The sequence below is a fragment of the Panthera leo genome, chromosome B4 (genome assembly GCF_018350215.1).
Source record: "Panthera leo isolate Ple1 chromosome B4, P.leo_Ple1_pat1.1, whole genome shotgun sequence".
Taxonomy (NCBI): Eukaryota; Metazoa; Chordata; class Mammalia; order Carnivora; family Felidae; genus Panthera; species Panthera leo.
In genome coordinates, this window is record NC_056685.1 from 140,847,557 (window position 1) to 140,873,042 (window position 25,486).

Consider the following 25,486-nt stretch of genomic DNA (forward strand, 5'->3'; position numbering starts at 1 on the left):
TTTTTTTGCAACGTGTAGTCTGATCCGGTGTGCTTTAACGTCACACATGATAGTTCTCCTCTCCACCGGTTCAGTTGGCTCTTTTTTAGATCTTCTGTGTGTCTACGTCACATGCTCAGTCTTTTCTGGTTCTTCAAAGAACAGCTATTTCAGTGTCCTTATCTGCAGATTCTGTCATACATGTCATATCTGGTTCTGTTGAGAGGTTTTTCTCCCCGTTGTAAGTTGTAGTTTCTGTTTCTTTCTAAGTCTGCTGACCATTTTTTTTAAATGTTATATTGATTTTTGAGAGAGAGCTGGTTTGTTTGTTTGTTTTTTTCTCACAAGAGTGGGAAGGGCATAGAGAGAGGGAGACAGAGAATTCAAAGCAGGCTGTGCACTCAGAGCAGTGAGCCCGACGTGGGGCTCAGACTCACGACATCATGACCTGAGCTGAAGTCGGACACTCCACCGACTGAGCCACCCAGGCACCCCTAAGCCTCGTAAGTTTTCAATGCCAGACACTCTGGATTTTATCTTGTCAGCTGTTGGATATTTTTCCGTTCCTGAAAATATTTTTAAGTTTGTTCTGGGACGCAGTTAAGTTACTTGGAAACAAATACTTTCAAGCCTGGCTTTAAGGCTTTGTTAGGTGGGTCCAATACCTTTTGGAATGCTCGGTCTGATATCTCGTCTATTACAAGCCTTTCCGTTGGGGCTGATGGGAACCACGCTGTTCTTGATCCTGTGTGAGCTCTAGGAATTATTCCATCTAATCCAGTGGCTCTCAGCCCTGGAGACATTTTTGGCTGTCATGACGGGGGGGGGGGGGGGGGGTGCGAGTACCAGCAAGTGGGTGGGGGCCAGGAATGCTGGTAAGTGCCCGACGACGCACAGAACGGCCCCCACCCCAGAGAATGGTGGCAGCCCGGGTGCTGGTCGAGCCCTGCTCTTATCCCATTAGTTGGGTGTCCCAACATGACATGGTTTCCTATACTCGTGCACTGACCAGTGCTTGGCTGACAGCCCGGAGGGGACCCCAGTTCCATGCCCTCAATGCAGAGACCACACAGCTCCCCTGGCCCTCTGCGCCAGGGCCTGGCAGCTCTCAGGTGGCAGCCGGGGCCGTCGCGAGGCTCCCTGGGGTGCACGGGCCACTGTCCCATGCTGGTGGTGGTCAGTGTCTGAAAGCTGCCTTCTCCCCAGTCCGCTGAGTTTCAGCAGCTTGGACACAGCGGCTCCAGTGCCTGCCACTTTCCTGGATACGGGCGTGTCGGACATGTGACTCTGCTCTCACTAACTTGCTGGGGTTTTTTTTTCAGCTTTTGAACATGTCAAACTACAAGGAGAAGTTTTCGACTTTGCTCTGGCTTGAGGAGATTCATGCAGAAATGGAACTGAAAGAGTATAACATGAGTGGGGTCACCTTGAAAAGAAATGGGGATTTGCTGGTTCTGGAGGTCCCAGGACTGGCTGAAAGCAGGCCTTCTCTGTACGCAGGTGCGTTTGTTACGTGTCCTGTTTTCTAGAGGGACCGCAGACGCTGACCCCCTTTGGGGGAGAACGTGTGAACCGCAATACTGCAGTCCCGTCGTCTCCCTTCCTTTGCTTTGGCTCAGAGTTTTCCGTGCACCCAGCCCTGCGCTTTGGCCGTGGTGACACGATTCCTAAGCAGCTGACCCCCGCTGACGTTTGTTCACAGCGTTTGATTTTATAGTACAGCAGCAAAGCTCTGTGATTTTATCGTTTTACATGTCGTGCTATGTTTTTTAACTAGGTGATAAGCTGGTCTTAAAAAGCCAAGAGTACAGCGGACATGTCATCGAGTACATCGGCTATGTGATTGAGGTGAGAGGCGCGCCTGCTCCGCTAGTGCTGGGCCAGCCCTTCCGGCCAGTCGGGGGTCACCTGCCCACCCTGGCTGGGGCAGAGGCGCTTTTTCAGGCTTTGACAGTACTTCAGAAGATGCAGGATAAAGTAAATACTTAAATAAATTTGATGCAGAAAGAGAACTTAATAGCTTTTTAAAAATTACGTACTTTTTGGGGTGCCTGTGTGGCTCTGTTAGTTAAGTGTCTGACTCTGGATTTGGGCTCAGCTTGTGATCTCACAGTTCTATGAGTTCGAGCCCCACGTTGGGCTCTTGGGCTCTGTGCTGACAGCTCAAAGCCTGCTTGGGTGGGATTCTCTCTCTCTATCTCTCTCTCCCCACCCCCCCCCAACCCCTTGCACACGTGCTCTCAAAATAAATAAAAAAATTTTTTAAGTCCTATAATTTTCAATCACGTAAGCCGTATAGCCATATTTACCTTTTAAATATATCATGTGTAAGTTGTGATGTTTGCATTTAGTCAAATTTGGGCATCCTGAATGTGCTCCAGAAGAGAGAGCCTCGGAAGGAAAAATGCACTTAAAAGTCTGCAGCTCTTACTGCTTCTGTGGAGATTTGTCGGCTCTTCTAGCCCCTCCTGGCCCACCGCAAGGTTGTGTGACTCGGCAGCTGGTCTCCATTGCCACCCTGCTCGTAGCACTGCCGCGAAGGGTCAGGGGAAGCCTGCTCGCTGCCTCAGGCAGAAAACTAACTGAGGACGCACCAGAGCCCTGCCTCTGGAGTGGGGATGGGCTGCGGGGACTAGAAGGGTCTGGTAAGGATTTGCAAGAGGGGCGACATCCGGCCTCCGCAGGCACGCTAGCCGCATTCTGCACCAGCACACCAGCGCCAGCCCTGGCCAGTGCGGCTGGTCGTGAAACCAGTGCTGTAGGACGACGGGGGAGGGAGCCGACCCTTGGCGCCCTGCCAGCTGCTCCCGCTGACTGTCTTCAGGGATGTGGCAGCACAGCGAGCTGCCCTCTCTCCCCCTGCAGAGTGGTGGCCACTTAGCCTGAACCTCCCCAGCTGTAACCACTCTGGCTCTCGACCAAGAGGTATGAGGAGCCCATTATGGCCAACTGGCAGTCTTAGCTTCCAAAGAGTAGACCCGATTGTGCCCCTCAGGGAGGAAGCCCTGGGGACTAAAGCCTCAGAAGCAGCAGGGCCAGAGATTGAAGGTACAAGGCCCCCTTGGGTCCTGAACACTGGTTGGGGGGGCGCCAGCACCATAAGCTGACAAACCCACACTGAAGCCTTGGGGGTGTCGAGCACCCTTACTCATCCTTCGGTGGGATATTCCACAAAGTCATCTGCCTCTGAGTGATGGAATTCATGGTCGAGTTAGTAAACTCTACAGGCCTCAGCCCATCGCTGTACTTGATTCTCTAGAATTTCATTTTTGGCCAGTGCAGTGGCATAGGAAACCATGATGGTTCAGGAGCCCCTCAGGAGAGCCCCACAGGTGGTGTGGTGGGCAGAGGACACGCATCCAGGATGAGCACTTACTTACTCCGTTGATGTCAGATTGGTTCTTCCTTGACAGGCGGCCCAGTGTTCTCACCCTGGCAGCAGCTGGTGGGGACATTCCAGAGTGAGGCCACTGTGCATCTGGCAGGTTGTGTACTCATGCTGGTCCGGGGGGCCCCAGCACTGACCCCTGCCACCAAAGTCACCTCCACAGAGGGGCCTCCTGGTCGCCAGGAGCATGTGCCTGGAAACAGACATGGTCATGTTCTCCTTTCCTGCTTAGTTTATCTCATTGAGCATGATTTTCATCTCCAAGCACTCTGCTTGATTTATTAAGGTGCCCTGGATTTTTTTTTTGGAGGGAGAGAGGTGTGAGTTTTTTTGTTTTATTATTTTAGAGATAGCATGAGTGGGGGTGGGGGGGGTGCAGGGGCAAAGTGGCAGAGAGAGAGAGAGAATGAGAATCCTGAGCAGGCTCCATGCTCAGTGCAGAGCCATCTTGGGGCTCTATCCCCATGGCCCTGGGATCATGACCTGAGCTGAAATCAAGAGTGGACGCTCGACCGCGAGCCACCCGGGTATCCTGCCCTCTTAGTTTTTATATTAGGTTTGTTTATCTTTTTCTTTATGGATTTTTTAAAAAATTTCATATGTAGTATTTCAGGTTTCTAGAAATAACTGTGTCAGTGTGTGAAGTCCTTCAGGCCCAGATCTGTGATGGCTGTTTTTGCTGACCCTCACTCTTGGTGATTTGCTTCCTTGTGTGCTTGGTGATCTTTAATTACAGATTCATTTTCATCTGTCTCCATCCCTGGGAAACCTGGGGACCTGTGCCGGGCTCCCCCTCCGTCCACAGGGATTGTGGCTTCTGCTCTGCTGCAGGGAGGGGCCCTGCTGACGGGGCAGCTCCACCACCCGTGTGCCTGCCGGCCTCCTGTCACAAACTACAGCCGGCTCCGGTCACCTGGCCTCCGTGAAGCCCGCGCTGCCTGGCAGCCCTCATTCAGTTTGCACCCCTTTTCAACTCAGGGCTTGCCTTCCTGTTTTTTTTGTTTGTTTGTTTCCTCCCGTGCTCCCTTAGAAATTCCCTTTCTGCCCCGCCTGTCCAGGAACAGCTTTGTGCAGGCGTTAGTTTTGGCTGGAGGGTCCCAGGATGCGTAGTTCCCTATTCTGGAAGGGGAAGTCTTGGAATGACCTCTTTACGGAGGTGCTTTTGCGGCAGGTACCCCTCGCTGCATTGGTCATTGTTTGCTTTCTCGTCTCCTTCAGAGACATGGCCTGTGTGGCACACTGTTTCCCCAGAGCCCAGATCTCTAGGGTGCAGCCAGTGAGAAGCTCAGTAAGTGTGCTGGTGTGGGTGCGTCCACCGACCAGGTCCTCCCGTGTGGACAGTGTAACGACACCAAACAACACTGTGATTTAATCCTCTTGATTATTTTTGCAGGGATTTAAAATGCCCAAGTGTAGCTCAAATCTGTAAAGGTTTCACGATGTGTTGCTAGATAAACATAGAAGATTGTCCCAACGAATCCAATGTAAAGTATGGAAATTAAATTGTTTGTTTCCTTTTTAGATTCACGAAGAAGAAGTAACTCTTAAACTTAACCCAGAATTTGAACAAGCATATAACTTTGAACCCATGGATGTGGAATTCACATATAACCGGTGAGGCTTTCGGTGTCTCTTCCTGCAAGCGCGTTTTTGCTGTTGATGGCAGCGGCCTCTTCCGTCCGTCTCTCCACCCGGAAGTGCCGGGGTGGGGGAGGCAGCGTGGGCTGTTCGTGTTTCTAGGTCACGACTCCAAAGTTGCAAACATTTTCTCTTCCTTCGTTTCTGGACTTTAAGTACGCTGACATCTTGTCATTTACCACATTGCAAGCGTGGAGCAGTGGCCCTGCCAACCTGCCGTCCCCTCCTTTTCATCCATTGCACCCCCCCCCCCCCGCTAACTGGGATTTTGTATTTGTTTCTCCCTTGCTTTAAAAAAAAAAAAACAACAGTTTGTGCATCTTTATACACACACATACACCCACACACAGGAAAAATGTATTTAAAAAAAATTTTTTTAACGTGTATTCATTTTTTGAGAGAGAGAAAGTGTGCGCAAGCAGGGGAGGGTCAGAGAGCAAGGGAGACACAGAATCCGAAGCAGGCTCCAGGCTCTGAGCTGTCAGCACAGAGCCCAACGCGGGGCTCGAACTCACGAACCGCGAGATCGTGACCTGAGCTGAAGTCGGACACTCCACCGACTGAGCCACCCAGGCGCCCCGAGTATTTTTTGGGTTTGTTTTGAGCTTGCGGTCCCTAGTGTCTAGGAGGGTTTCACTGGCATGTTACCAGGATTCTCCATGTTGTGTGTCACTGTTCAGTGTCACCTACTTCTTCCCCCCCCAGGTGAGTCCACTACTCGTGTGGACGGGCATCGGCCCTGTCTCTGCTCTGAAGGTTTTCTGTGGGCACCTTCTCCCTCCTTGTGCACAGACACTCATGTTTTCTGGGCCGTACGCTTAGAAGTGAGACTGTGGTTTGGGGATGTACATTTCAGCTTTTACCTGTGGTGACATCGGAGATCCCCAGAACCGGCATCTGTAAGAACCTCTTGATCCATGCCAGCCCAAACCTGGCCTCGTTAGCCTTCTAAATTTGTGCCAGCTTGCTAGGTATATAATGTCTCCTTATGGTCTGGAGGTGCATTTCTCTGACTGCATATAAAGTTCAGAATTTCCATGTTTCTTGGCCACAAGATTTCTTCCTCTCTGAAATACTGGCTCATATCTTTTCCTTCTGAGTAATTTGGTTTTTGATATTTGTAGGAGTCCTTTCTGTGTCCTTTGTGCCGTGCTTTTCCTGGGTAGGCGTGCTACAGAGAACTTCTCTAGATCTGTTGCTTGTTGTTTCATTGTATCTTTTAAGTATGAGAAGGTGCTAATTTTAAGATAGATCGGAGATTTTTTTTTTATATTAGTTTTATTTAAGGAACATTTGGGTGTTGGGACTGCCACCAGCTCGAAGTGTGTTGGGCGTGAATGGGTTGAGGGTCAGCAGGGAGAGGCCGTTACTGGCCGTGGAAGCAGAGCAGGTGGAGTGGGAGCTAGGTGAGGTCCAGGAAGGGGACGGTTCTTGAAATGAGAGAAACCAGCTCAGTAGAGCCCCTGCAATGGCAGGGGTTACAGGGGTGAGGAAGCATGTGTGGGAGGAGGTGGACCTGGCCAGGTGGGACAGGGGTCCTTGGCAGGACGAAAGAGCCAATTTGTCCGTGGACATTTCTGACTGAGTGTCCCCCTGGCCCGTACGGTGGGCCCACTGAAAGGGAGGAGGAGGCGGGGAGGGAGAAGAGAGCTAGCACGGGCGGAAGGCGGTGCACGAGTTGGCCTGCAGAAGGACGCGGGACAGAGGGCAGGTGTGACAGGCCGTGGGGCTGAGCCAGAGAGAAGGTGTCCAAGAGCCAGAGGGTCTGTGGGCCTGGTACCGGCAGCAAGGGGCTGCTGGAAGGCAGCGATCTCGAACGGACGGACAGACACGGGCCCAGGTCTTGAGTAGGCTGGTGGGCGGCCAGGCGGAGGGTGGAAGAAATAAGAGACCGGGTGGGAGCGGCGGGCACCTCAGCACGAGCCCGGCTGCCACCTCTGACAGCCTGGAGCTGTCTGCCTCTGGAGCCTCTGCCCATCCCGGTTAGGGTTTAGGTTGCTTGCTTGTGTTAAGTTACGGAAAACCAGAATTCTCACTTCAAAAAAAATGTATGTTCCCCACTTGTTAAGAAAGACGGGAAGATGGGCAGCACCACTGCTCCGCGGGTTGAACAGAGCTGAGGGGGGGGGCCTCTGAACAGGGCAGGTGGGCCGCACGTCTCTGTGAGTGCTTACTTCCCATAGGAAGTTTCCTGTTTGAAAAGAAGTGGGCCGGGGCGCCTGGGTGGCGCAGTCGGTTAAGCGTCCGACTTCAGCCAGGTCACGATCTCGCGGTCCGTGAGTTCGAGCCCCGCGTCAGGCTCTGGGCTGATGGCTCGGAGCCTGGAGCCTGTTTCCGATTCTGTGTCTCCCTCTCTCTCTGCCCCTCCCCCGTTCATGCTCTGTCTCTCTCTGTCCCAAAAATAAAAAACGTTGAAAAAAAATTTTTTTTTAAAAAGAAAAGAAGTGGGCCTACGGAGATACAACGTACGTGTGGTCACCTGTGCCTGATGAAACGTACGGTTTGAGGATTTGGACATGTGTACATCCCATGAAAGAGCACGTCCACCACCGCAGACACTTCCCTGTGCCCCTTCCTTGTTCCTTCTCCGCCCACCGTTCCCGGGCCACGGGCAGCACTTTCTGTCGCTAATTTGTTTGCACTTTGTACAGTTTTACATAAATGGAAACGTACAGGACCTACTGTGTTTTGCCTGGCATCTTTCTTTCCCTTAGCAGAATTATTTTGAGATTTGACCGTACTGTTACATGACTTTGTTGCCTTTTTGAAAGTGATAGTTGTCAGATGTATAACAGTGATTCTGATTTGGCTCCTTTTGAGGCCTGAGTAGTGCGTGTCGTTAGAGGGATCTGCCACAGCTCACCTGTCCAGTCACCTGTGGGTGGACATTGGGTTTTTCCATATGTCGGTCATTCCAAAGAGAGCTGCTGTGAACGTCTGCGTACAGGTGTTTGGATGGACACAGGTCCCTTTCTCTTGGGTGGGGCGGTGTGATGGCTGGGTCCTGTGGTGCGGGGGCACTCAGCTTCTTAAAGAAGTGCCAAACGGTTTTCTAAAGCAGCTACACCATTTGCATTTCCAGCAGCTTGTGCCAGGGTCCCGTCGCCCCACCTGCTCACAACCCTTGGGCCGGTCAGTCTGTTAATTTCGGTCCTTCTGTTAGTTGGGAGGTGGTGTCTCTCTGTGGCCTGGGTGCACGTTTCCCTCCTGAGTCAAGCTGAGCACCTCTCCATGTGCTCGTTTCCATTCATGCGTGTTCTCGTGCTGCTGAGTCTTGAGCCCAGGCAGTAGAAGCCCTCCTCTTGGTCCTCCTCCTCTCGTCTGCCAGGCTGTGGGGGCCCTTTGGGGTCTTTGGTGTTCCCGCAACACCTGTTGAGATTCTGATTGGGATTACGTTGAATTTTTAGGTCCGTTTACGGGAGAATTGACACCTTAATATCGAGACTTCCAACCCTTGAAAACGGTCCCTCTCTCCATCTAGTCAGGCTGTGTTTCATTTCTCTGACCAGTGTCTGTACTGCTCCCTGGGAGTGTTTTGCTTATCTTCTGTCAGACTTTTCCAGCCCTCAAAAAAATGTAATGCTGTGGTAAACAGTAAGTAATTTTAACCTAAAATTGCTTCTAGCTACTGTTCACGAATGCAGTTTATTTTTGTATGTTAGTTTAGTATCCTGAGAGCTTGTTAAATGCATCTGATGGTTCTAGTAGCTTTTACAGATTACGTGGGATTTTCTACATAGACCGTCTTTTTGTTCAAGTAAAGAGCTTTACTGCTTCCTTTCCCATCTGAATGCATTGTTTTTCCTTGCCTGACGGCACTGGCTAGAATAGCATTCCACGGAAGTGGCCTTGTTCCCGACCTGAGGGTGTAGCGTTCATTCAGTCTTGAACGTCAGGCACCACGTGAGCTGGATGTAAGCCGTTTGTATTCAGCCCTCCCTCAGGTTGAGGAGATGGCCTCAAGTTTTCTGCGAGCGTTCGGTCATAACTGGGTATGGGGTTTTGTCAGAAGCTCTTTCTGTATCCGGGTGGTCATGTGGTTTTCCTTTTTTTTTGCTATTAAGACCATTATGCTGAGTGGTTTTCTAATGTAAAATCAACTTTGCATTTTTGGAATAAGCCTCACTTGGCCCTAATGTAATTTCCTTTAATATATCGTTTGATATGATGTGCCAGAATTTTATTAATTTTTGCATCTGTGCTTATGTGGTGTGTTGGTCTGTGGTTTCTTGAAATTATCTTTTTTCTGATTTTGGTATTAGGATAATGTTGGCCTCACAATAAGTTAAAAATCATCACTTTCTCCTCCGTTTTGGGGGCTAGTTTGTGTAGAGTATGTAGAATTGGTCTTCTTCCTTAAACGTTCAGTGCAATTTGCCAGTAAAGCCTTCTCGGTTTGGAGCTTTCTTTGCAGGAAACTTTCTGACTACAAATTTGATTTCTTTAATAAATCAGTAACTATTTAGGTTACCAATTGTGTGTGGAGTGAGCTTTGGCAGTATGTGTCTTATAAAAAAAGAATTTGTGCATTTCATCCAAGTAATGTATTTACGTGAAATATCCTAGTATTTCCTTAGTAGTAGTACTTTCCGAATCCGTACTGATGATGTCCCCCTCTCTCGTGCCTGACAGTGGGAATACCTACCTTCTTTGGTCTGGCTCCAGGCTTCTCAGTTCAGCCTTATGAGGGAAGAGGGAATCAACTTTTGATTTCATTCGTATTTTGCAGGCTCTCTCTACTTGTTATTTCATTGACTTCTGCTTTGGTCTTTATTTATTTGGGGTTCCATCTGCTCTCCTTTTTCTAGTTTCTGGTGGTGGAGGTCGAGGTCATTGACTTGAGACCTTTCTTCCTTTGTGATTTTGGAGTTTGGTGCTGGGTGAGTGCTGAGTGCTGTCCTGTGGAAGGTCGGAGCACAAGTCACCCAGCCAGGGTCCAGTTCGGTTCCCAGGTGTTTGCTGTTAGGAAGGAACAGTGAGGCAGGAGATCGTCTTCCGTGTCTGCACAGTGATGTGGATGTAGGGAGAATTGGCATCTTGGCAGCGTGGAGTCTCTTTTTCACCTGTAGGCTGCACTTAGCGAAGCTTTCTGTGTTTTTTCCTTTTGTTCTTTGTCCTCCTTTGGAATTCTTGTCTAGTGTTTTCCTCATGGTTTTCCACCTCTAACTCGTTTCATGTTTTAGTGCAAATAAATACCTCTAGGATTTTACCGCTTAGTATCTTGCTGTTTTTCAGATCAGTCAGGTTGGGAAATGATTCATCGGTCTCCACTTTAAGCTATTACGCTCATTGCCTTTTTGGCATTTCTGGAGATCATTATTGCTTACCTTCGGCGTGCTCATGAGATGAAGTATTTCCACTGGATAACTTCGGATCAGACCTTTCTTGTCTGTGTAGGATGAAAAACATGTTACTTTTATTTTGGTGAATTCCTCCTGTGGTGTGCTTCTGGGATCTGTTGAGAAACAGTTTATTCCCGTTTGGCGTGCTCTTTAGAAGGAAGGCCGTGATCCTGCAGGGTGACCAGCTTGTCTAGTTTGCCTGGCGCTACCTTTGTTACATGTCCCAGTCTTCTGTGCCCTTTGAAAGGTGTCGGAAGCTCCCCTCCTGCCTCTCGGGCAGAGGCGGAATGGCCCCGGCTCGCCAGGCACGGAGCTTGGAAAGCCTCCCCCGGGAAGGCCTGGCCGTTCCTCCATTTCTTCCCCTTTAATTGATCTGCTCGAGTGCCTTGTATCCCAGGTAACTGTGTGTGAAGACTCCTTGCGGGGACAGAGCGGGGCTGCCAGGAGCCTCGTGCCCGGGGCCCCAGAGGAAGGGCCTCTGAGGGCTGTGCTTGTGCATTTGGTTTTGCCGGCTTCACACCCCCACCCACCCACCCACCCCCTACCCACGACTCACCGGAGGGCGACCGTGAAGTGTCTGCTCTACACCTCATGATTCAGGTGAGAAACAATCACCTGGTCCTTGGGCTCACAAGTCTGAATTTTCCAGAAACCTGTATGCGGCCCGATTTCTGAGCTGGTATGGAGCAGCTCTTGTACCTTTGCTTCTTTGAAGGCCAGATGTTCTTTCTGGAACAGACGTCCATCTTCAACTGTGCCTTGGAGCTTTGGTCATCTCATTTCATTGAAGATGAGGTTTTATTTTACGTTTTTAATTCTGTTTGTTGTGTTAAGAAACAAGACAGGCCCACAACGGAGTGGCGTATGCTGAGTGCCACGTCACCAAACTGGGAGGCGATTACAGGTTTGGCTCCCCCCGAAACGGAATCTTAGGCTGGTCGGTCGGGAACTGCCTGGTCAGGACTGCTCAGGACTGGTGAGGCTCCGCCTGCCGGACCCCTGCCCGCCCCCGCGGAAAGCGAGCTGGGGGGAGCCGGCCCCCTGTTTTTCCGGGGATAACTCCCTCGTGCCGTGCCCGCTGCCTTCTGGCTGCGGGAGTCCTTCGCGTCGGACAGCTCCTCGGAGCCCCTCTGTCCGCTGCCTGGGATGCTGCCTGGTTCGGATCAGTTTTTGCTCAGAGTCTTAAAACTGTTAATAAGCCTCAGTTTACGTTTTAACTTTGAGTTGTGGATTTCGGAGGTTTAAATCTTTACAATAAAAATTACTTTGTTGCTGAGGTAGTGGTATTAATATTTTAGGCTGTTTTTCCATTTTTTCCCCCTACTTGTTCTCTTTATATATTTAAAAGAGGAATACTCCCAGAAAGGAAGGAGTCCCTGCTGTCCCCATACATGGGAGGTCTCTGTTTAAAGTTCTTCTGTAAAACTCCTAATGTTGTCATGTTGTGTATAGACAGACACCCACTGAAAAGTGAGCCCCTGCGCTCCAGACTCCCTGGCGGGGCCTCTGAGAACCTCGGGGGCTCTGACTCTAAGACGGCCCCTCTATAAGTATTCGTACAGGTTAGATTTCCACGACCAGTACTAGGCTAGTATTTCTAAACTGGAGGTGACTTGTTTGATATTCTCTCTCTGGCAGGACCACGAGCAGACGGTGTCACTTTGCGCTTGAACACGTCATCCACTTAGGTGTCAAAGGTATTATTTTTGTGGAACGATAGTTCACTTCTTCCCAGAGTATTTTTACAAGTTCCGTGTAAAGTTTTGTGTCAAACACAGTCTCTTCGGTCGTGTATGACAAGTAAAATTATGTGATATCCAACGTTTTTCTTTGCCACTGGCAAGTTTCAGTGTCTCTTTACTATTTAATCTGTGTGGAAATTACTGAAACTGAAGCCGTTGCCCTGTGCTTGTCCCTTCGTAACGTAATTAACTTCTGTGCCTCCAAATGGGCACATGGCTCCGTTGTGAGCAGTACCCAGAACTGCTGTTCTGCCGTAGCCGAGAAACCAAGTACGGGACCCAGACGGGAAAAGCCTAGGTTGCTGCCGTTCATTCATCGTTTTCAAGCTTTCAGTAACACCTACCTTCTTATCTCATTTTAAAAGTGTTGTTTCCAGAAGAAGTCATTTTACAGTCTCCCCAAGTGACGGTAAACTGGAACTACGTACAAGACACCAAACGCGATGGACAGCCCACCAGCAAGGTATTGCTTCGGTGACTTTGAAATATTTCGTAGACGGTACGTCAGTTCTCAATGGCCTGGGATTTGAGAGGGGTGTCGTTCAAATATAGCCCAAGATCACAGCTCAAATAAAACTAGGATATTCGGGGGCGGCTGGGGTGGCTCAGTTGGTCTGACTCTTGATTTTGACTCAGGTCATGAACTTGTGGTTTGTGGGATCGAGCCCCGTGTTGGGCTCTGTGATGACAGCACGGAGCCTACTTGGGATTCTCTGTCTCCCTCTCTCTGCCGCTCCCCCACTCACATGCATGTGCGCGCATTTGTTCTGTCTCACGATAAATAAGTAAAACCTAAGATATTCATACAACAGATTTAGTGTTAAGTTTATATACAGTTACACGGTACAGTAAGTGGAGAAAACCAAGGTGCAGATCTGTTCATATGAGCTTATCATTTAATTTTAAAAGTATATGCTTTTCTTGTACACTCAGGCACAGGCACATTTATATGATTATATATGCATAGAAAATGTCTGGAAGAACATGCGTCCACCAAATGATTAACATTTGTAATCTTTGTTTTTTTGTGGGTTTTTTTTTTAAGTTTATTTATTATGAGAGCAAGAGGGAGCATATGCACATGCATGCAGGGGAGGGGTGGGGGGGCAGAGATAGAGAGAATCCCAACGTGGGGCCCAGACTCACAAGGCCTGAGCTCATGACCTGAGCCAAGATCAGGAGTCAGACATTTAATGGACTGGGCCACCCAGGCACCCCAACATTTGTAATCTTTATGAAGATTATAAAGATAGTTTATTTTTCACTTATGGAAGCCAGTTCCATAAATAGCTACATAGTGCCTGTTTTGTGCCAGCTATCGTCTAGGCTGTCCAAATGTTTATATGAGTAAAACAGAAATGGTTTTATTTATCATTGTGTTTCCAGTAATGAGAAAAACTCTCCATGTCTGTGGTGGGGGTTGTAACCTATAGTACTGTCCTGTTCGAATTTGCTTTTTTGAACATGCTTTAAATATATAAAAAATACAAAATTTTAATTCTAATATTTAGAAGCTCTTTCACCATTTTGTAGCCCCTCTCCAAAAATGCAAAACTGATAGTTTTAGAATACTTACCTACATATTCACAGAAAATCCTATGAAGGAAACATTAAAAAGTTTCCATTAAAATCACCTTTCTTTCTTACCTGATCTAAAAGTAGCAAAGGATCTTCAGTGGAACAGACACAGTGTCACCTACAGCACCCCGCTCGCCGGTCCACCCGGTGGCCTGATTCTCAGGGAGGGTCTGTCACCCCGATGGGGACTCGGTGCCAGGTGGGGGAGGTGGTGCTGTTTGTGTGGGTCACATTCCTCATCAGCTGAACCTCAATATGTTTAAATGCAGAACATGATCTTCTTATGGATAAGCTAGGTCGCAAATGAACTTGAGGTCATTCCACACATCAACCAAGATGCAGTTACAGAGACTGAATCTGCCTTCCTACCTTAACTAATCAAAACTCAGACAAAGCACACAACACAACAGTTTCAGATACTTGTGTATCGCATGTCCTAGGACAGTGATTTCGGACAGAGGAAGCAAATGAGGTGACCCTGTGATTGCCCCAGCTTACGATCTTCAGAGCTCCCGGGCCAGGGAGCAGAAAGGGAGGCCAGTGGTCTACAGAATTGAGGAGACACACCTGGTGGCAGCGTAAGGACAAGGTGGATGGCATTCACAGGGCAGAGGACTGGGGGAGAGCACAGGACAAGAAGGGTCTGCAGAGACACACCCCCCCCCCCCGGAGTTGTGTCACGAATGCATGCCTGGGAAAGAAGCCCTGGAAAGCAGAGAGGAAGCCCGAACCCACCCCCACCCTTCCCCCAGTGCCGGAACGACTGGTTCCCAAAGCCAGAGAATTCACAGGGCGACAGGTAGAGTCCTCAGAGGGTGTTGCCTGCGGGTGGGCAGAGTCTAGCCCTACACTGCCTGCCAGCCCCACCCATCCACGGGCCCAGCGGAGAGTGGCCCTCCAAGCAGTGCAGCCACATCCCACAGCCAAGGTCAAGGAGAGTTGCGGGAGTACATACACACGAGGTGTAAAATTCACAACATCTGGTATCTAATCCAGAAATAAACTGAAAAACACTATCCATAATAAGGAATTTCAGGGGCGCCTGGGTGCCTCATTTGGTTGAGCGTCCAACTTCAGCTCAGGTCATGATCTCACGGTTTGTAGGTTCGAAGCTCCACGTTGGGTTGCCCTGATAACACGCAGAGCCTGCTTCAGATTCTCTGTCCCCACCCTCTCTCTGCCCTTTCCCAGCTTGTGCTCTTTAAAAAAAAAAAAAAAAAAATTATTTTTTTAAGGACTTAACATTGCTGCTTTATTTATTTTAATATGAAATTTATTGTCAAATTGGTTTCCATACCAAAAAAAAAATTTTTTTTTTAAATTCCATCAGTTGAAATCGACTAAAGAAAATAATAGTAGTATGCCAGGCCTAATAATGCAGGAGCGTGAAGGATGCCACGAATTCCATCTGGGAGCATCTTTGAGCTTGCCGAGTAGACACCATTAACAAAGCTCACCCTCCTAAGTTGAAAAATTTATGGACAAGAAATTATCATTGAGATTAAATGGTGGCAGGCATGTCCAGGGAATATTGCGGGGGTTCAGTCCCTTCATGAATCTTGGGAAGGATGGACGTGTGGAGATGGTAACTAGTGGGCGACAGAACGACATTGGAATGGTGGTAATTCCAGGAAATTGTGTCATCCTGTTAGAAGCCTTGGAATGAGCATTGTTAACAACGGGTGTGTTATGGAAGAAACCAGTGGCTTCCACATGTCCCCTCTCGATAGCTCCCACTATATAAACATTTTCCTACTATATAAAAATCAGGTTGTGCATTTTCATATTGAACTTTCTTGTTAAGTAAACTTCTGTAATAGTCAAAAAAGTAATAACAGTGGTAGTAATTAGCAGACATGGACGTTAAAACAGTTATTATAATTATACTCCGTATGCTCCACATTCAGTGGAGATATAAACAATAAAAGATAAATTTCTAGAGACAAAAACTCAAGGTCTTAAGATGAAAAGTATATCAGACAACTAACAGACTAGAGACTACAGTCATAAATATTAGTGAATTTGAACACGGATAGAAACTCAGCAAAGCAAGGGGCGCTTGGGTGGCTCAGTCGGTTGGGCAGCCGACTTCGGCTCAGGTCATGATCTCACGGTCCGTGAGTTCTAGCCCCGCGTCGGGCTCTGTGCTGACAGCTCAGAGCCTGGAGCCTGCTTCCGATTCTGTGTCTCCCTCTCTCTCTGCCCCTCCCCTGTTCATGCTCTGTCTCTCCCTGTCTCAAAAATAAATAAACGTTAAAAAAAAAAAAAAAAAAGCCTTAAAAAAGAAACTCAGCAAAGCGAAACAATAAAGAAGAATCTTAAAAAAATAAATCAATCAATCAATCCAAAAAAGCATCAGCGAGCTGTGGGACAAGTACCCACAGCCTTGCATCCACACAATTAGAGTCCCAGAGAGGGGAGTGTAAGAAATACTAGAAAAAACGGTGGAAACTTTCCTGATTCGATGAAAACTATAAACCTACATACATATCCAGGAAATTTAACAGACCTGAAGTACAAGAAATCTGGAGAAAACTGCACCAAGACACATGACAATCAAATGCCTGAAAGTTGCTTAGAAAGAACTTCTAAACCTTAGAAACAAAGTCTCATTATAAGCAGGGGAGCAGAAAAAGGAACGGCAGCAGATTTCCTGTTGATAGCAGTGGGGTGGCTCTGGAAGGTGCTGCCAGGACACACTGTCCGCCTGGAACTCTGTGCCCAACCTACACTTCAGAAATGAAGAGGATGTACACAATTATCCAGACGTGCCTGAGCTGAAGGATGGGGCAGGAGTTACTGCTGACCTATACCACCAGCCGCGAGAGCCCTAACAGCACACGGAAACTGCCCTAGAGGGACACGATGGCCTCCCTGGAGGAGCAAAAAGGACCAGAAATGATAAGTGGGTATGGACATGTAAAGAATTTTTTGTTACAGAAAAAAATCCTCTTTAAAAGATAACTGAGTTTTTAACTTACTTTTTAATTCATTTAAAAGCGAGCACAGGGGCGCCTGGGTGGCGCAGTCGGTTAAGCGTCCGACTTCAGCCAGGTCACGATCTCGCGGTCCGTGAGTTCGAGCGCCGCGTCAGGCTCTGGGCTGATGGCTCGGAGCCCGGAGCCTGTTTCCGATTCTGTGTCTCCCTCTCTCTCTGACCCTCCCCCGTTCATGCTCTGTCTCTCTCTCTGTCCCAAAAATAAATAAAAAACGTTGATAAAAGCGAGCACACACACGGCAAAGAGGGGCAGAGGGAAAGTGAGAGAGTCTCAGGCAGGCTCCGTATTTGGCACAGAGCCTGATGCGGGGCTCAGTCACAACTGTGAGATCGTGACCTGAGCTGGAACCAAGAGTCAGATGCTCAACCAGCTGAGCCACCCAGGCGCTCAGTAACTGACTTTTTAAACAGAAGGAAATCCTATAAAACGTGATGACATGGGTGGACCTGGAGGACATTATACTCAGAGAAATAAGCCACGTCCTACAGGATCCATCTCATATGAGATCTCTTTTTTAATTTTTTTTTTAATGTTTATTTATTTTTGAGACAGAGTCAGAGCATGAGCAGGGGAGGGGCAGAGAGAGAGGGAGACACAGAATCCGAAGCAGGCTCCAGGCTCTGCGCTGTCAGCACAGAGCCCGACGCGGGGCTCGAACTCACGGACTATGAGATCGTGACCTGAGCCGAAGCCGGATGCGTAACCGACTGAGCCACCCAGGCGCCCCATCATATGAGATCTCTAAAATGATAAGACCCACGGGGAGCCTGGTGGCTCGGTTGGTTGAGCGTCCGACTTCGGCTCAGGTCATGATCTCGTGGTTCGTGAGTTCCAGCCCCGTGTCAGTCTCTGTGCTGACAGCTCGGAGCCTGGAGCCTGCTCCAGGGGCTGGGGGAAGGGAATGGAGAGCTGCTGACAAGTGAGCACGAAGTCTCAGTCCTACAGGGGGGCAAGCTCTGGGGGTCTGCTCTACAGCTCTGACCTGCATTACATGCTATACTGTACATAGGAACGTTTTTAAGAGGGAAGATCTGAAGTGAAATGTTCTTACTGTGGTAACATTTTTAAGTGATACTTAAATAATTTTTAAAAAGATAATTGATTTTTTAAGTTCTTGAACTAGTAGCAACGTATTACGTAGTTTGTAACGTACGTAGGTCTAAACAAGGGATGGGAAAAGAGAGTATCACTTCTCTTATACCATATCAGTGTAATTTACTTGAAGTAAATTGTGATCAGTTAAAGATATATACTCTAAATCCTAGAGCAACTACTGAAATAACAAATATAAAGAGCTAGACCCACAAAGGAGATAAAATGGAATTATAAAAACAATTCAGAAGTAGCCAGAAAAAGACGGACACATGGACAGTTGTACCATGACCTGACTTAATTCCCACCCACCTGTGCCGTGATTTACTTAGAGTGGGCGTTGACATCTCTGGCTACAATTGTGTGTCTAGAACAGTTGAGGCACAGAGAAAACAAATGGCAAAGTGAGAGAGTTACATGTAACGGCATCAGTAATCACATCATGTGTTCGCAGTCCAAACACGGCAGTTAAGACGCAGAGATTGCCGGCTTGGATAAAAAGGAAAGACCCAACTATATGCTGCCTATAAGAAACACATTTTAATGTTTTTTTAATTTATTTTTGAGACAGACAGACAGTGTGAGCAGGGGAGGGGCAGAGAGAGAGGAAGACACAGAATCGGAAGCAGGCTCCAGGCTCTGAGCTGTCAGCACAGAGCCCGATGTGGGGCCCGAACTCACAAACCGTGAGATCGTGACCTGAGCTGAAGTAGGACGCTCAACCGACTGAGCCACCCAGGCGCCCCACTAAGAAACACATTTTAAATATAAAGACACAAATAAGTTAAAAGTAAAGGATGGGAAGAGGTATCAACAAGAAAGTAACAGTCACAGGATGGGGTGGCTGTGTGAATGTCAGAGTAGGTTTCGGAACATAGGGAGGATAAAGGTGGTGTCACAGTATCTCAGGAGTGCCTAACAAGCCTAGGCACTTCTGCACCTAATAACAGACTCAGGGCACACGAAGCAGAAACTGATAAAACTGCGGGGAGAACCAGACAAGTTCCGTGTGCTAGTCGGTGATGTCAGCACCCCTCCCTCTGTTACTAACAGAACAGACTGACTGAAAGTGATCAGTGCAAGGGAGCAGAACAGTAGTCAGCCTCTGTGATCTGAGGGATGTTTGTTTTAATTTTTTTAATGTTTATTTTTGAGAGAGAGAGAGACCGAGCACAAGAGGGGGAGGGGCAGAGTGAGAGGGAGACACAGAACCGAAGCAGGCTTCAGGCTCTGAGCTGTCAGCACAACGCCCGACGCGGGACTCGAACTCACGAGCTGTGAGATCACGACCTGAACCGAAGTTGGACATCCAACCGACAGAGCCACCCAGGTGCCCCTAAAATTTTTTTTAATGTTTATTTTTGAAGGAGAGACAGAACACAAGTGGGGAGGGGCAGAGAGAGAGGGAGACACAGAATCCCAAGCAAGCTCCAGGCTCTGAGCCGTCAGCACAGAGCCCCCAGTGTGGGGCTCAAAACCACAAACCGTGAGATCATGACCTGAGCCTAAGTCAGACGCCCCACCGACTGAGCCCACCCAGGCGCCCCAGGGGGATGTTTATAGAGCACCCCACCTGGAAAGAACTGAATACATACACTTTGTGTGGAGGTGGACACAGAACACTCACTACTGTTGACCTTATTTGGGGCCATAGAACAAGGCCACCAAATGCAAAGGATGAAAGCGATACGAGATACATCGTCTAACCGCGTGGACTCAAGTTAGAAATCCATAGCAGAGGGATCTCCAGAAAACCCCCAAATCTCAAGAAACCAAAAACACACTCCTATGCAACCCACTGATCACAGAAGAAATCAGTAGATAAGCGAGTGTTTTTCCCAGTGTGAAAGTGACGGTACAGCACCTCAAACGCTAAGGGGCCGCCAGAGCCCTCGTTAGGCAGGTTTACAGTGCTGAGTGACCAGGCTTCAAGTCAGTGACCTCAGCTTCCTCCTCAGAAAACTAGAAAAATAAGAACAAATAAAATGCAAACTAAGCAAAAGAGAGAAAATAATAAACATTGGTACAGGAATCAGTGGAATAGAAAACAGAAGAACGGTAGAGGAATCAGTGAACCCAAAAGCTGGCTCTCAGAGAAGATCGGTAAAATTGATAAACCTCAAAGACTGATGGGGGAAAAGCGTGAAGACGCAGGTCACCGGAATCCGGGAGGAGATAGGTGACGTCACTGCAGGCTGCAGATTTTGAAGAAGATTGAGGAAGAGTCCTGGGGACTCTTGACGTTTGACGTGTCAGCTGGCCTGGGGCCCAGGGTGTTTGATACCTAGTTCAGTCGTGTTTCTGGGCAGGATTGATTCAGGTGGGTGGGTACACTGGGTGGGGGCCGGGGGGGGGGGGTGGTAATCCCTCCTGGGAGGCCTGAATGGAGCAGGCAGGCCCGGAGGGACACCTGCTGCCTCTAGTGGGAACATCGTCCTGTCCTGCCTTTGGACTCGGACCATCAGTTCTGTGTCTCCAGCGTGCCGGAGGCACACCCCGGACTTCTCAGGCTCTGTCAACACATGAGCCAGTTTCTTCTAAGAAATCTCTTTTTAGCTTATACATGTATGTCCTGTTGATTGTTTCTCTAGAGAACTCAGAGAGAGAGAACTCATATACATATGTGTGGGTGTGTATATGAAAGAGACCAGGAGAATGGTTCATCCCAGGAATGAGAAGCCGGTTTAACATTCCAAAGTCAGTCCGTGATATTCATCATGTTAACAAACCAAAAAGGAAAAACCATCATCTCCATAGATACAGAAAAGGCATCTGACAAAACCCAACATCCATTCCTGATCAAAAGGCTTATTAGCAAACTAGAAATGGAAGGGAATGTCCTTTACCTACAAAAAACCCACACGGTGAGAGACAAAATGCACTTTTCCCATGAGGATCAAGACACGTCCACTCCTGCCACTAACATTCGACACTACAGGAGGTCGTAGACCAGCACTGCAGCAAGAAAAATAAATACCACCCGTATTGTGTGTAAAATCTGATGGACTCTGAAAAGAAGCTAGTGGAATTAGTAAGTGAGTAGCAAACTTGCAAGATACAAGGTCAGTATACAAAAATAAATTGTGTGTGTGTGTGTGTGTATACACACTAGCAGTAAACACCCAGAATCAAAGTTTTAATACTATATAAGGTAGCATCCAAATGTTCTTCAACATTGGAGGTAAATGTGACAAAAGATGTGCAAGACTGTACCCCTGGAGTCCCCACAACACTGATGAGAGAAACTTCATGTATCAGAAAACCCAAACCGACCTCCAGACTCTGTGCCAGTCAGGTCCAAATCTCACCAGACATTTTTGTGGAAACTGACAAGCCAACTCCAAAGTCTGTATGGAAATGCAAAAGGCCTAGAATTTTCAGAACAACTTTGAAAAAGAACACAAACTGGAGAACTCACCCTGCCTGATCTGGAGACTTGTTACAAAGTTACAACAATCGATACAGTGTGCCACTGGCATCAAGATAAACAAATGTATCCGTGGAACAGAATGGAATGCCTGGAAATAGACCGGGAATTTGGACAATTGACTTTGTACAGACGTGCAAAGGTGGTCAAAGTAGGGAAGGGATAACCTTTAACAAAAGGTGCTATGACAGTCGGTGTCTGTGTACAGAGGTATGATACCTCACAGCCTGCACAGAGATTAACTTAAAACAGATCGTAGCCCTAAATATAAAGCCTGAAACCATAAAATTTCTAGAAAAGCACGTGATAGAAAATCTTAATATATTTAGGTAAGATAAAGAGTTTTTAGATAAGATGCTAAGAATGTGATCCATAAAGAAAAAATACTGATAAATTTGGACTCCAATGAAGTAAGTTTTGCTGTTCAAAAGACCTGGTTAAAGACAATGAAAAGACAGATGACAAGACTGAAAATCTTTGCAAATCACATATCTGAGGAAAGACGTATTGAGAACAAAGAAGTGTGTACACTCAGTAATTGAAGAAATGCTCAATTGAAAACAACTACAAAGTGCCCAGCCAGCTTGTCGCCAGAGCATGAGGCTCTTAAAACTGAACCAAAGACGTGAACACATACTTCACCAAAGAATATACAGATCTTACTCCGCTGACAGTGGAGTCACGTCTTGTTAAACTCAGCGTAGGTTGAAAATACCGTAAGTTGACGGTGCAAACACCTAACCTACCAAACATCACAGCTCAGCCTAGCTTTCCTCAGACGCGCTCATAACAGTGGGGTGGAATCCGCTAAAAGCCTGTTGATGATACAGTGAACACCTCGTGTAACGTACTGAGTGCTACACTCTCAGTGACAAACAGTGGCTGTCTGGGTACAGGATGGTTGTTGACCTCGTGATCGTGGGCTGACCGGGGGCCGAGGCCGCCGCCCAGCGACACAGGAGGATCGCACCACACATACCGCTAGCCCAGGAAAAGATCCAAATTCAAAACCCCGAGTACAGTTTTTACAGAACGTGTACCACTTTCACACCATCACAAGACAAACCACTGTCAGGGACTGTCTGTATGCAAATGATAAATCATGAAAAGATAACGTTAGTCCCTAGGGAGCACAGGTTATAAAACACAGTGAACTCTGCTACTACACCCGTATTGAAATGGCGAAAATGGAATTAACGGGACCGACCACGCTAAGGGTCGTGCGCGTGTGCAACAGCTGGAGCCCGGCACGGGCCGGTGGGGATGCAGAGTGGCCTGGCCGCTTTTGAAGAGAATTCCTGAAGAAAGCTAGGCCTGCACTTGCCATACGGTCCCAGCGCTTCACTCGTGGCGCTGGCCCCGGCGACGCACGTGCGAGGGGTGACGCACAAGCGTTGACAGCGGCGCTGTCAGTCATGGCCAACGCGGGACCAGCCCAGCGTCCGTTCCCGTGCAAGTGGGTAGAGGAGTTGCGTGACGTTCTCCTGGCGCAGTGGTTCTCAGCAGTGAGAGGGGTGGCACAGGTGGGCCTCAGGACGGTTCGTCACACTGGAGAGATGTCAAAAAGTGCATGATCGAGGCTTCCGCGTACAAAGCATTCTAGGAACTGTAAGCGCTCTGTTGACAGCGGGGGACGTTTTATGAGCCCAGGAGTGTTTGTCGAATTGTGATAGTGTCGTGTGTACGTGTGACACAACTTGTCCATACTTGTCATGCCACTTTAGAGGCATACACCGCATGGGAAGGTAAATTGCTGTGTCCTTCTGGACAAAAATTTGGCAACGTGTGTATAATTTCTAAGTGAAACTTTTACTTTTTAAATTTTTTTAGTGTTTGCATTTTGAGAGAGAGTGAACGAGCGAACGTGAGTGGGGGAGGGGCAGAGAGAGAGAGGGAGACAGAATCCGAAGCAGGCTCCAGGCTGTGAGCTGTCAGCACAGAGCCCGGTGTGGGGCTTGAACCCACGTGCTGCGAGATCATGACCTGAGCTGAAGTCAGGCACTTCACTGACTCAGCCACCCAGGCGCCCCTAAGTGAAATTTTTAGTAACAATTTTCCTTGCAGGATTTGTCCTAGGAAAGTGATCCTGTGAGGCAGTCCTGTGATCAATGTGCCAAGCTGTGTGTTACAGCATTGTATGTAACGGGGGAAATTTGAAAACCAGTTCCCTCAGTCCAGGACAGACTCAGTTTATGTTTCAATTCACCCAGAACCGGTTCTCCTATAGGATTTGGAACACCACTGGTAGAGAAGCACCGCCAGCCGTTGGTGGTGCCTGAGAGGCGCGTGGTGCTCAGAGTGAGTTCTAACCTGAGCTGTCCTTGGGAGGGCTTGTTTACATTGTAGAGAAAAGGGTTTTGCCTGAGGGGTTCCACGGGAGCAAGGGACCCCAGGACTTGCCTTCAGCCGCTGCGGGATCTCCCTGGTAGGTGAGCAGGTGCAGCGGGGAGGATGCAGAAAAAAAATACACCTTAGTCAGATACGTGTAACCCTTTGTTCTGGAGTCGCCATCACAGGATTTAGTCTGTTATGTTTATTTTTGTAAGGGGATTTAAAAAAACATACGCCTTTTTGGCAGCTTTTTTATCAGATGCTGTGTGTTTTTATTATGTTTTGAAACTACGTGACCTGTGATCCACGCAAAGACCTGTTAAATAAATGAAACAAGTAGAATGGGGGATCCGGGCAAAAAGCAAAAAAAAGAAATGAAAAAAGAAAAAAAAAAGTAGAAGGTCAGCAAGTGCTCACGTTCACTCTTCAAAGCTGTGTAAACAAACACGAGGGGTTTTTTAAGGCCGTTTTTCTGCGTGATTATTTCTAGAATCGGAAACCCACGAAGGACCAAAGTAAGCACACAGCAAAGGAGAGGCAAGCTGGTGCCCAGGACGCACCGGGGCTGGCAGCCTTTGCCGGAAAGCCAGGTAACCTGGGTGTGTATTGCGAGGGGCTGCCTGCGGGCCGACCCCTGGCGCGGCCCGCTCCTGCAGAAGCGAGACGGGTCGGGAGGTGTGTGCGGTCTGACCGCAGCCAGAGCAATGAACGCTTGTGTCCACTGGAGACTGGGGACGTGAGGTTTCAGGTTAGGTCCTCGACCTGAGATGTGATGATGGGCCATTTTCGTTGACCTTTTCCAGAGTGCGTCTCCCAACGTGCTAGGTGACGCTGCACGTGTAAAGCAGAAAAATGAATTAAGTGGCCGGTGGTCTTGCCCTCGGCTAAGCTGATTTTCCCAACTCTGCCTGACCGAGTTGAGGCTGTTAGAAAGAGCGCCTCAGCAGTGGGCTCTGAGGAGCCCCCCCGCCTGACTGGCAGTGCCCGGGCTGTCATGGTGGCCCGTTCTGACCCGTGCTCCGGCTGTGCCTAACTCCATTTCTCCACTCTGAATCCAGTAAGTGAAGCCCAGATCCCCAAGGCGAGAGAAAAGGAATTTTTCAATCCCGTGCTCAATGAAAACCAGAAGTTAGCGGTTCGAAGAATTCTCAGTGGCGACTGCCGCCCGCTGCCGTACATTCTGTTTGGGCCTCCTGGAACCGGGAAGACAGTGACAATAATAGAGGCTGTTTTACAGGTAACCACAGGTGGTGACACGGCCACCAGTAAACTCGGCTCTACACTGGGCCTTCACGTCCTTGGGAAGTGCCGGCTCCTGCAGAGTCAGAAAGGGGGACGGGCTCAAAAACCCGTTACTTCGCGTTTAGCTGAGTCTGTTCTGTATTGTTTATGGGAGCATGTAGGGTTTTCAAAGCTTATTTCATCAGTTTAGAAAGGACTCTGTTGCACGCATATGTGAAATTTAAGGTACAAAAACAGATGAACGGAAGGGAAGGGAAGCGAATATAATATAAAAACAGGGAGAGACTCTTAAACACAGAGAAAAAACGGGGTTGCTGGAGGGGTTGTGGGAGGGGGGATGGGCCAAATGGGCTAGGGGCATTAAGAAGAAAACTTGTTGGGATGAGCACTGGGTGTTATACGTAGGGGATGAGCCTCTGGAGTCTGCTCCTGAAATCATTATTGCACTGTATGCTAACTAACTTGGATGTAAACAAATAGGTAAGTAAGCAAATAAATAAAACAAAATTTAAAAAATAAAGTGTAGCCTATCATTCCAGGCACTTAAAGATGGAAATTGTTCAGGTGGAAATAATGAGTAAATAAACATATACGTATATGGAATGTAGAAAGGACTCTATTCTTAGAACGGTCAGTCGCTCTGGGGTGCCCAGCTGGCTCGGTCAGGGGAGCATACGACTCTTGGTGTTGGAGGTTGTGGGATGTCTGAGCCCCATGGTGGGGGTAGA

The 25,486-nt window shown here is 48.3% G+C and overlaps 2 protein-coding genes across 6 annotated transcripts in view; both read left to right on the top strand.

Annotated features, from left to right (window-relative positions):
• The window catches only part of MOV10L1 (Mov10 like RISC complex RNA helicase 1), a 72,263-nt gene that overhangs the window by 32,847 nt on the left and 13,930 nt on the right, over positions 1–25,486 (top strand). For 4 of the 5 annotated variants that reach the window (XM_042948184.1, XM_042948180.1, XM_042948182.1 and 1 more), the window contains exons 11-17: positions 1,302–1,479; positions 1,757–1,827; positions 4,890–4,981; positions 11,986–12,044; positions 12,455–12,552; positions 24,007–24,115; positions 24,575–24,753. In XM_042948184.1, the coding sequence (XP_042804118.1) occupies positions 1,302–1,479; positions 1,757–1,827; positions 4,890–4,981; positions 11,986–12,044; positions 12,455–12,552; positions 24,007–24,115; positions 24,575–24,753 (786 nt within the window). The remainder of the gene's footprint in view (positions 1–1,301; positions 1,480–1,756; positions 1,828–4,889; positions 4,982–11,985; positions 12,045–12,454; positions 12,553–24,006; positions 24,116–24,574; positions 24,754–25,486) is intronic. The other variant, XM_042948181.1, reaches the window with a different exon arrangement.
• On the top strand, positions 15,086–15,759 carry LOC122225283 (small nuclear ribonucleoprotein G-like). The gene has a single exon (XM_042948185.1). The coding sequence runs from the start codon at positions 15,145–15,147 to the stop codon at positions 15,331–15,333; it is 189 nt and encodes a 62-aa protein (XP_042804119.1). The 5' UTR covers positions 15,086–15,144; the 3' UTR covers positions 15,334–15,759.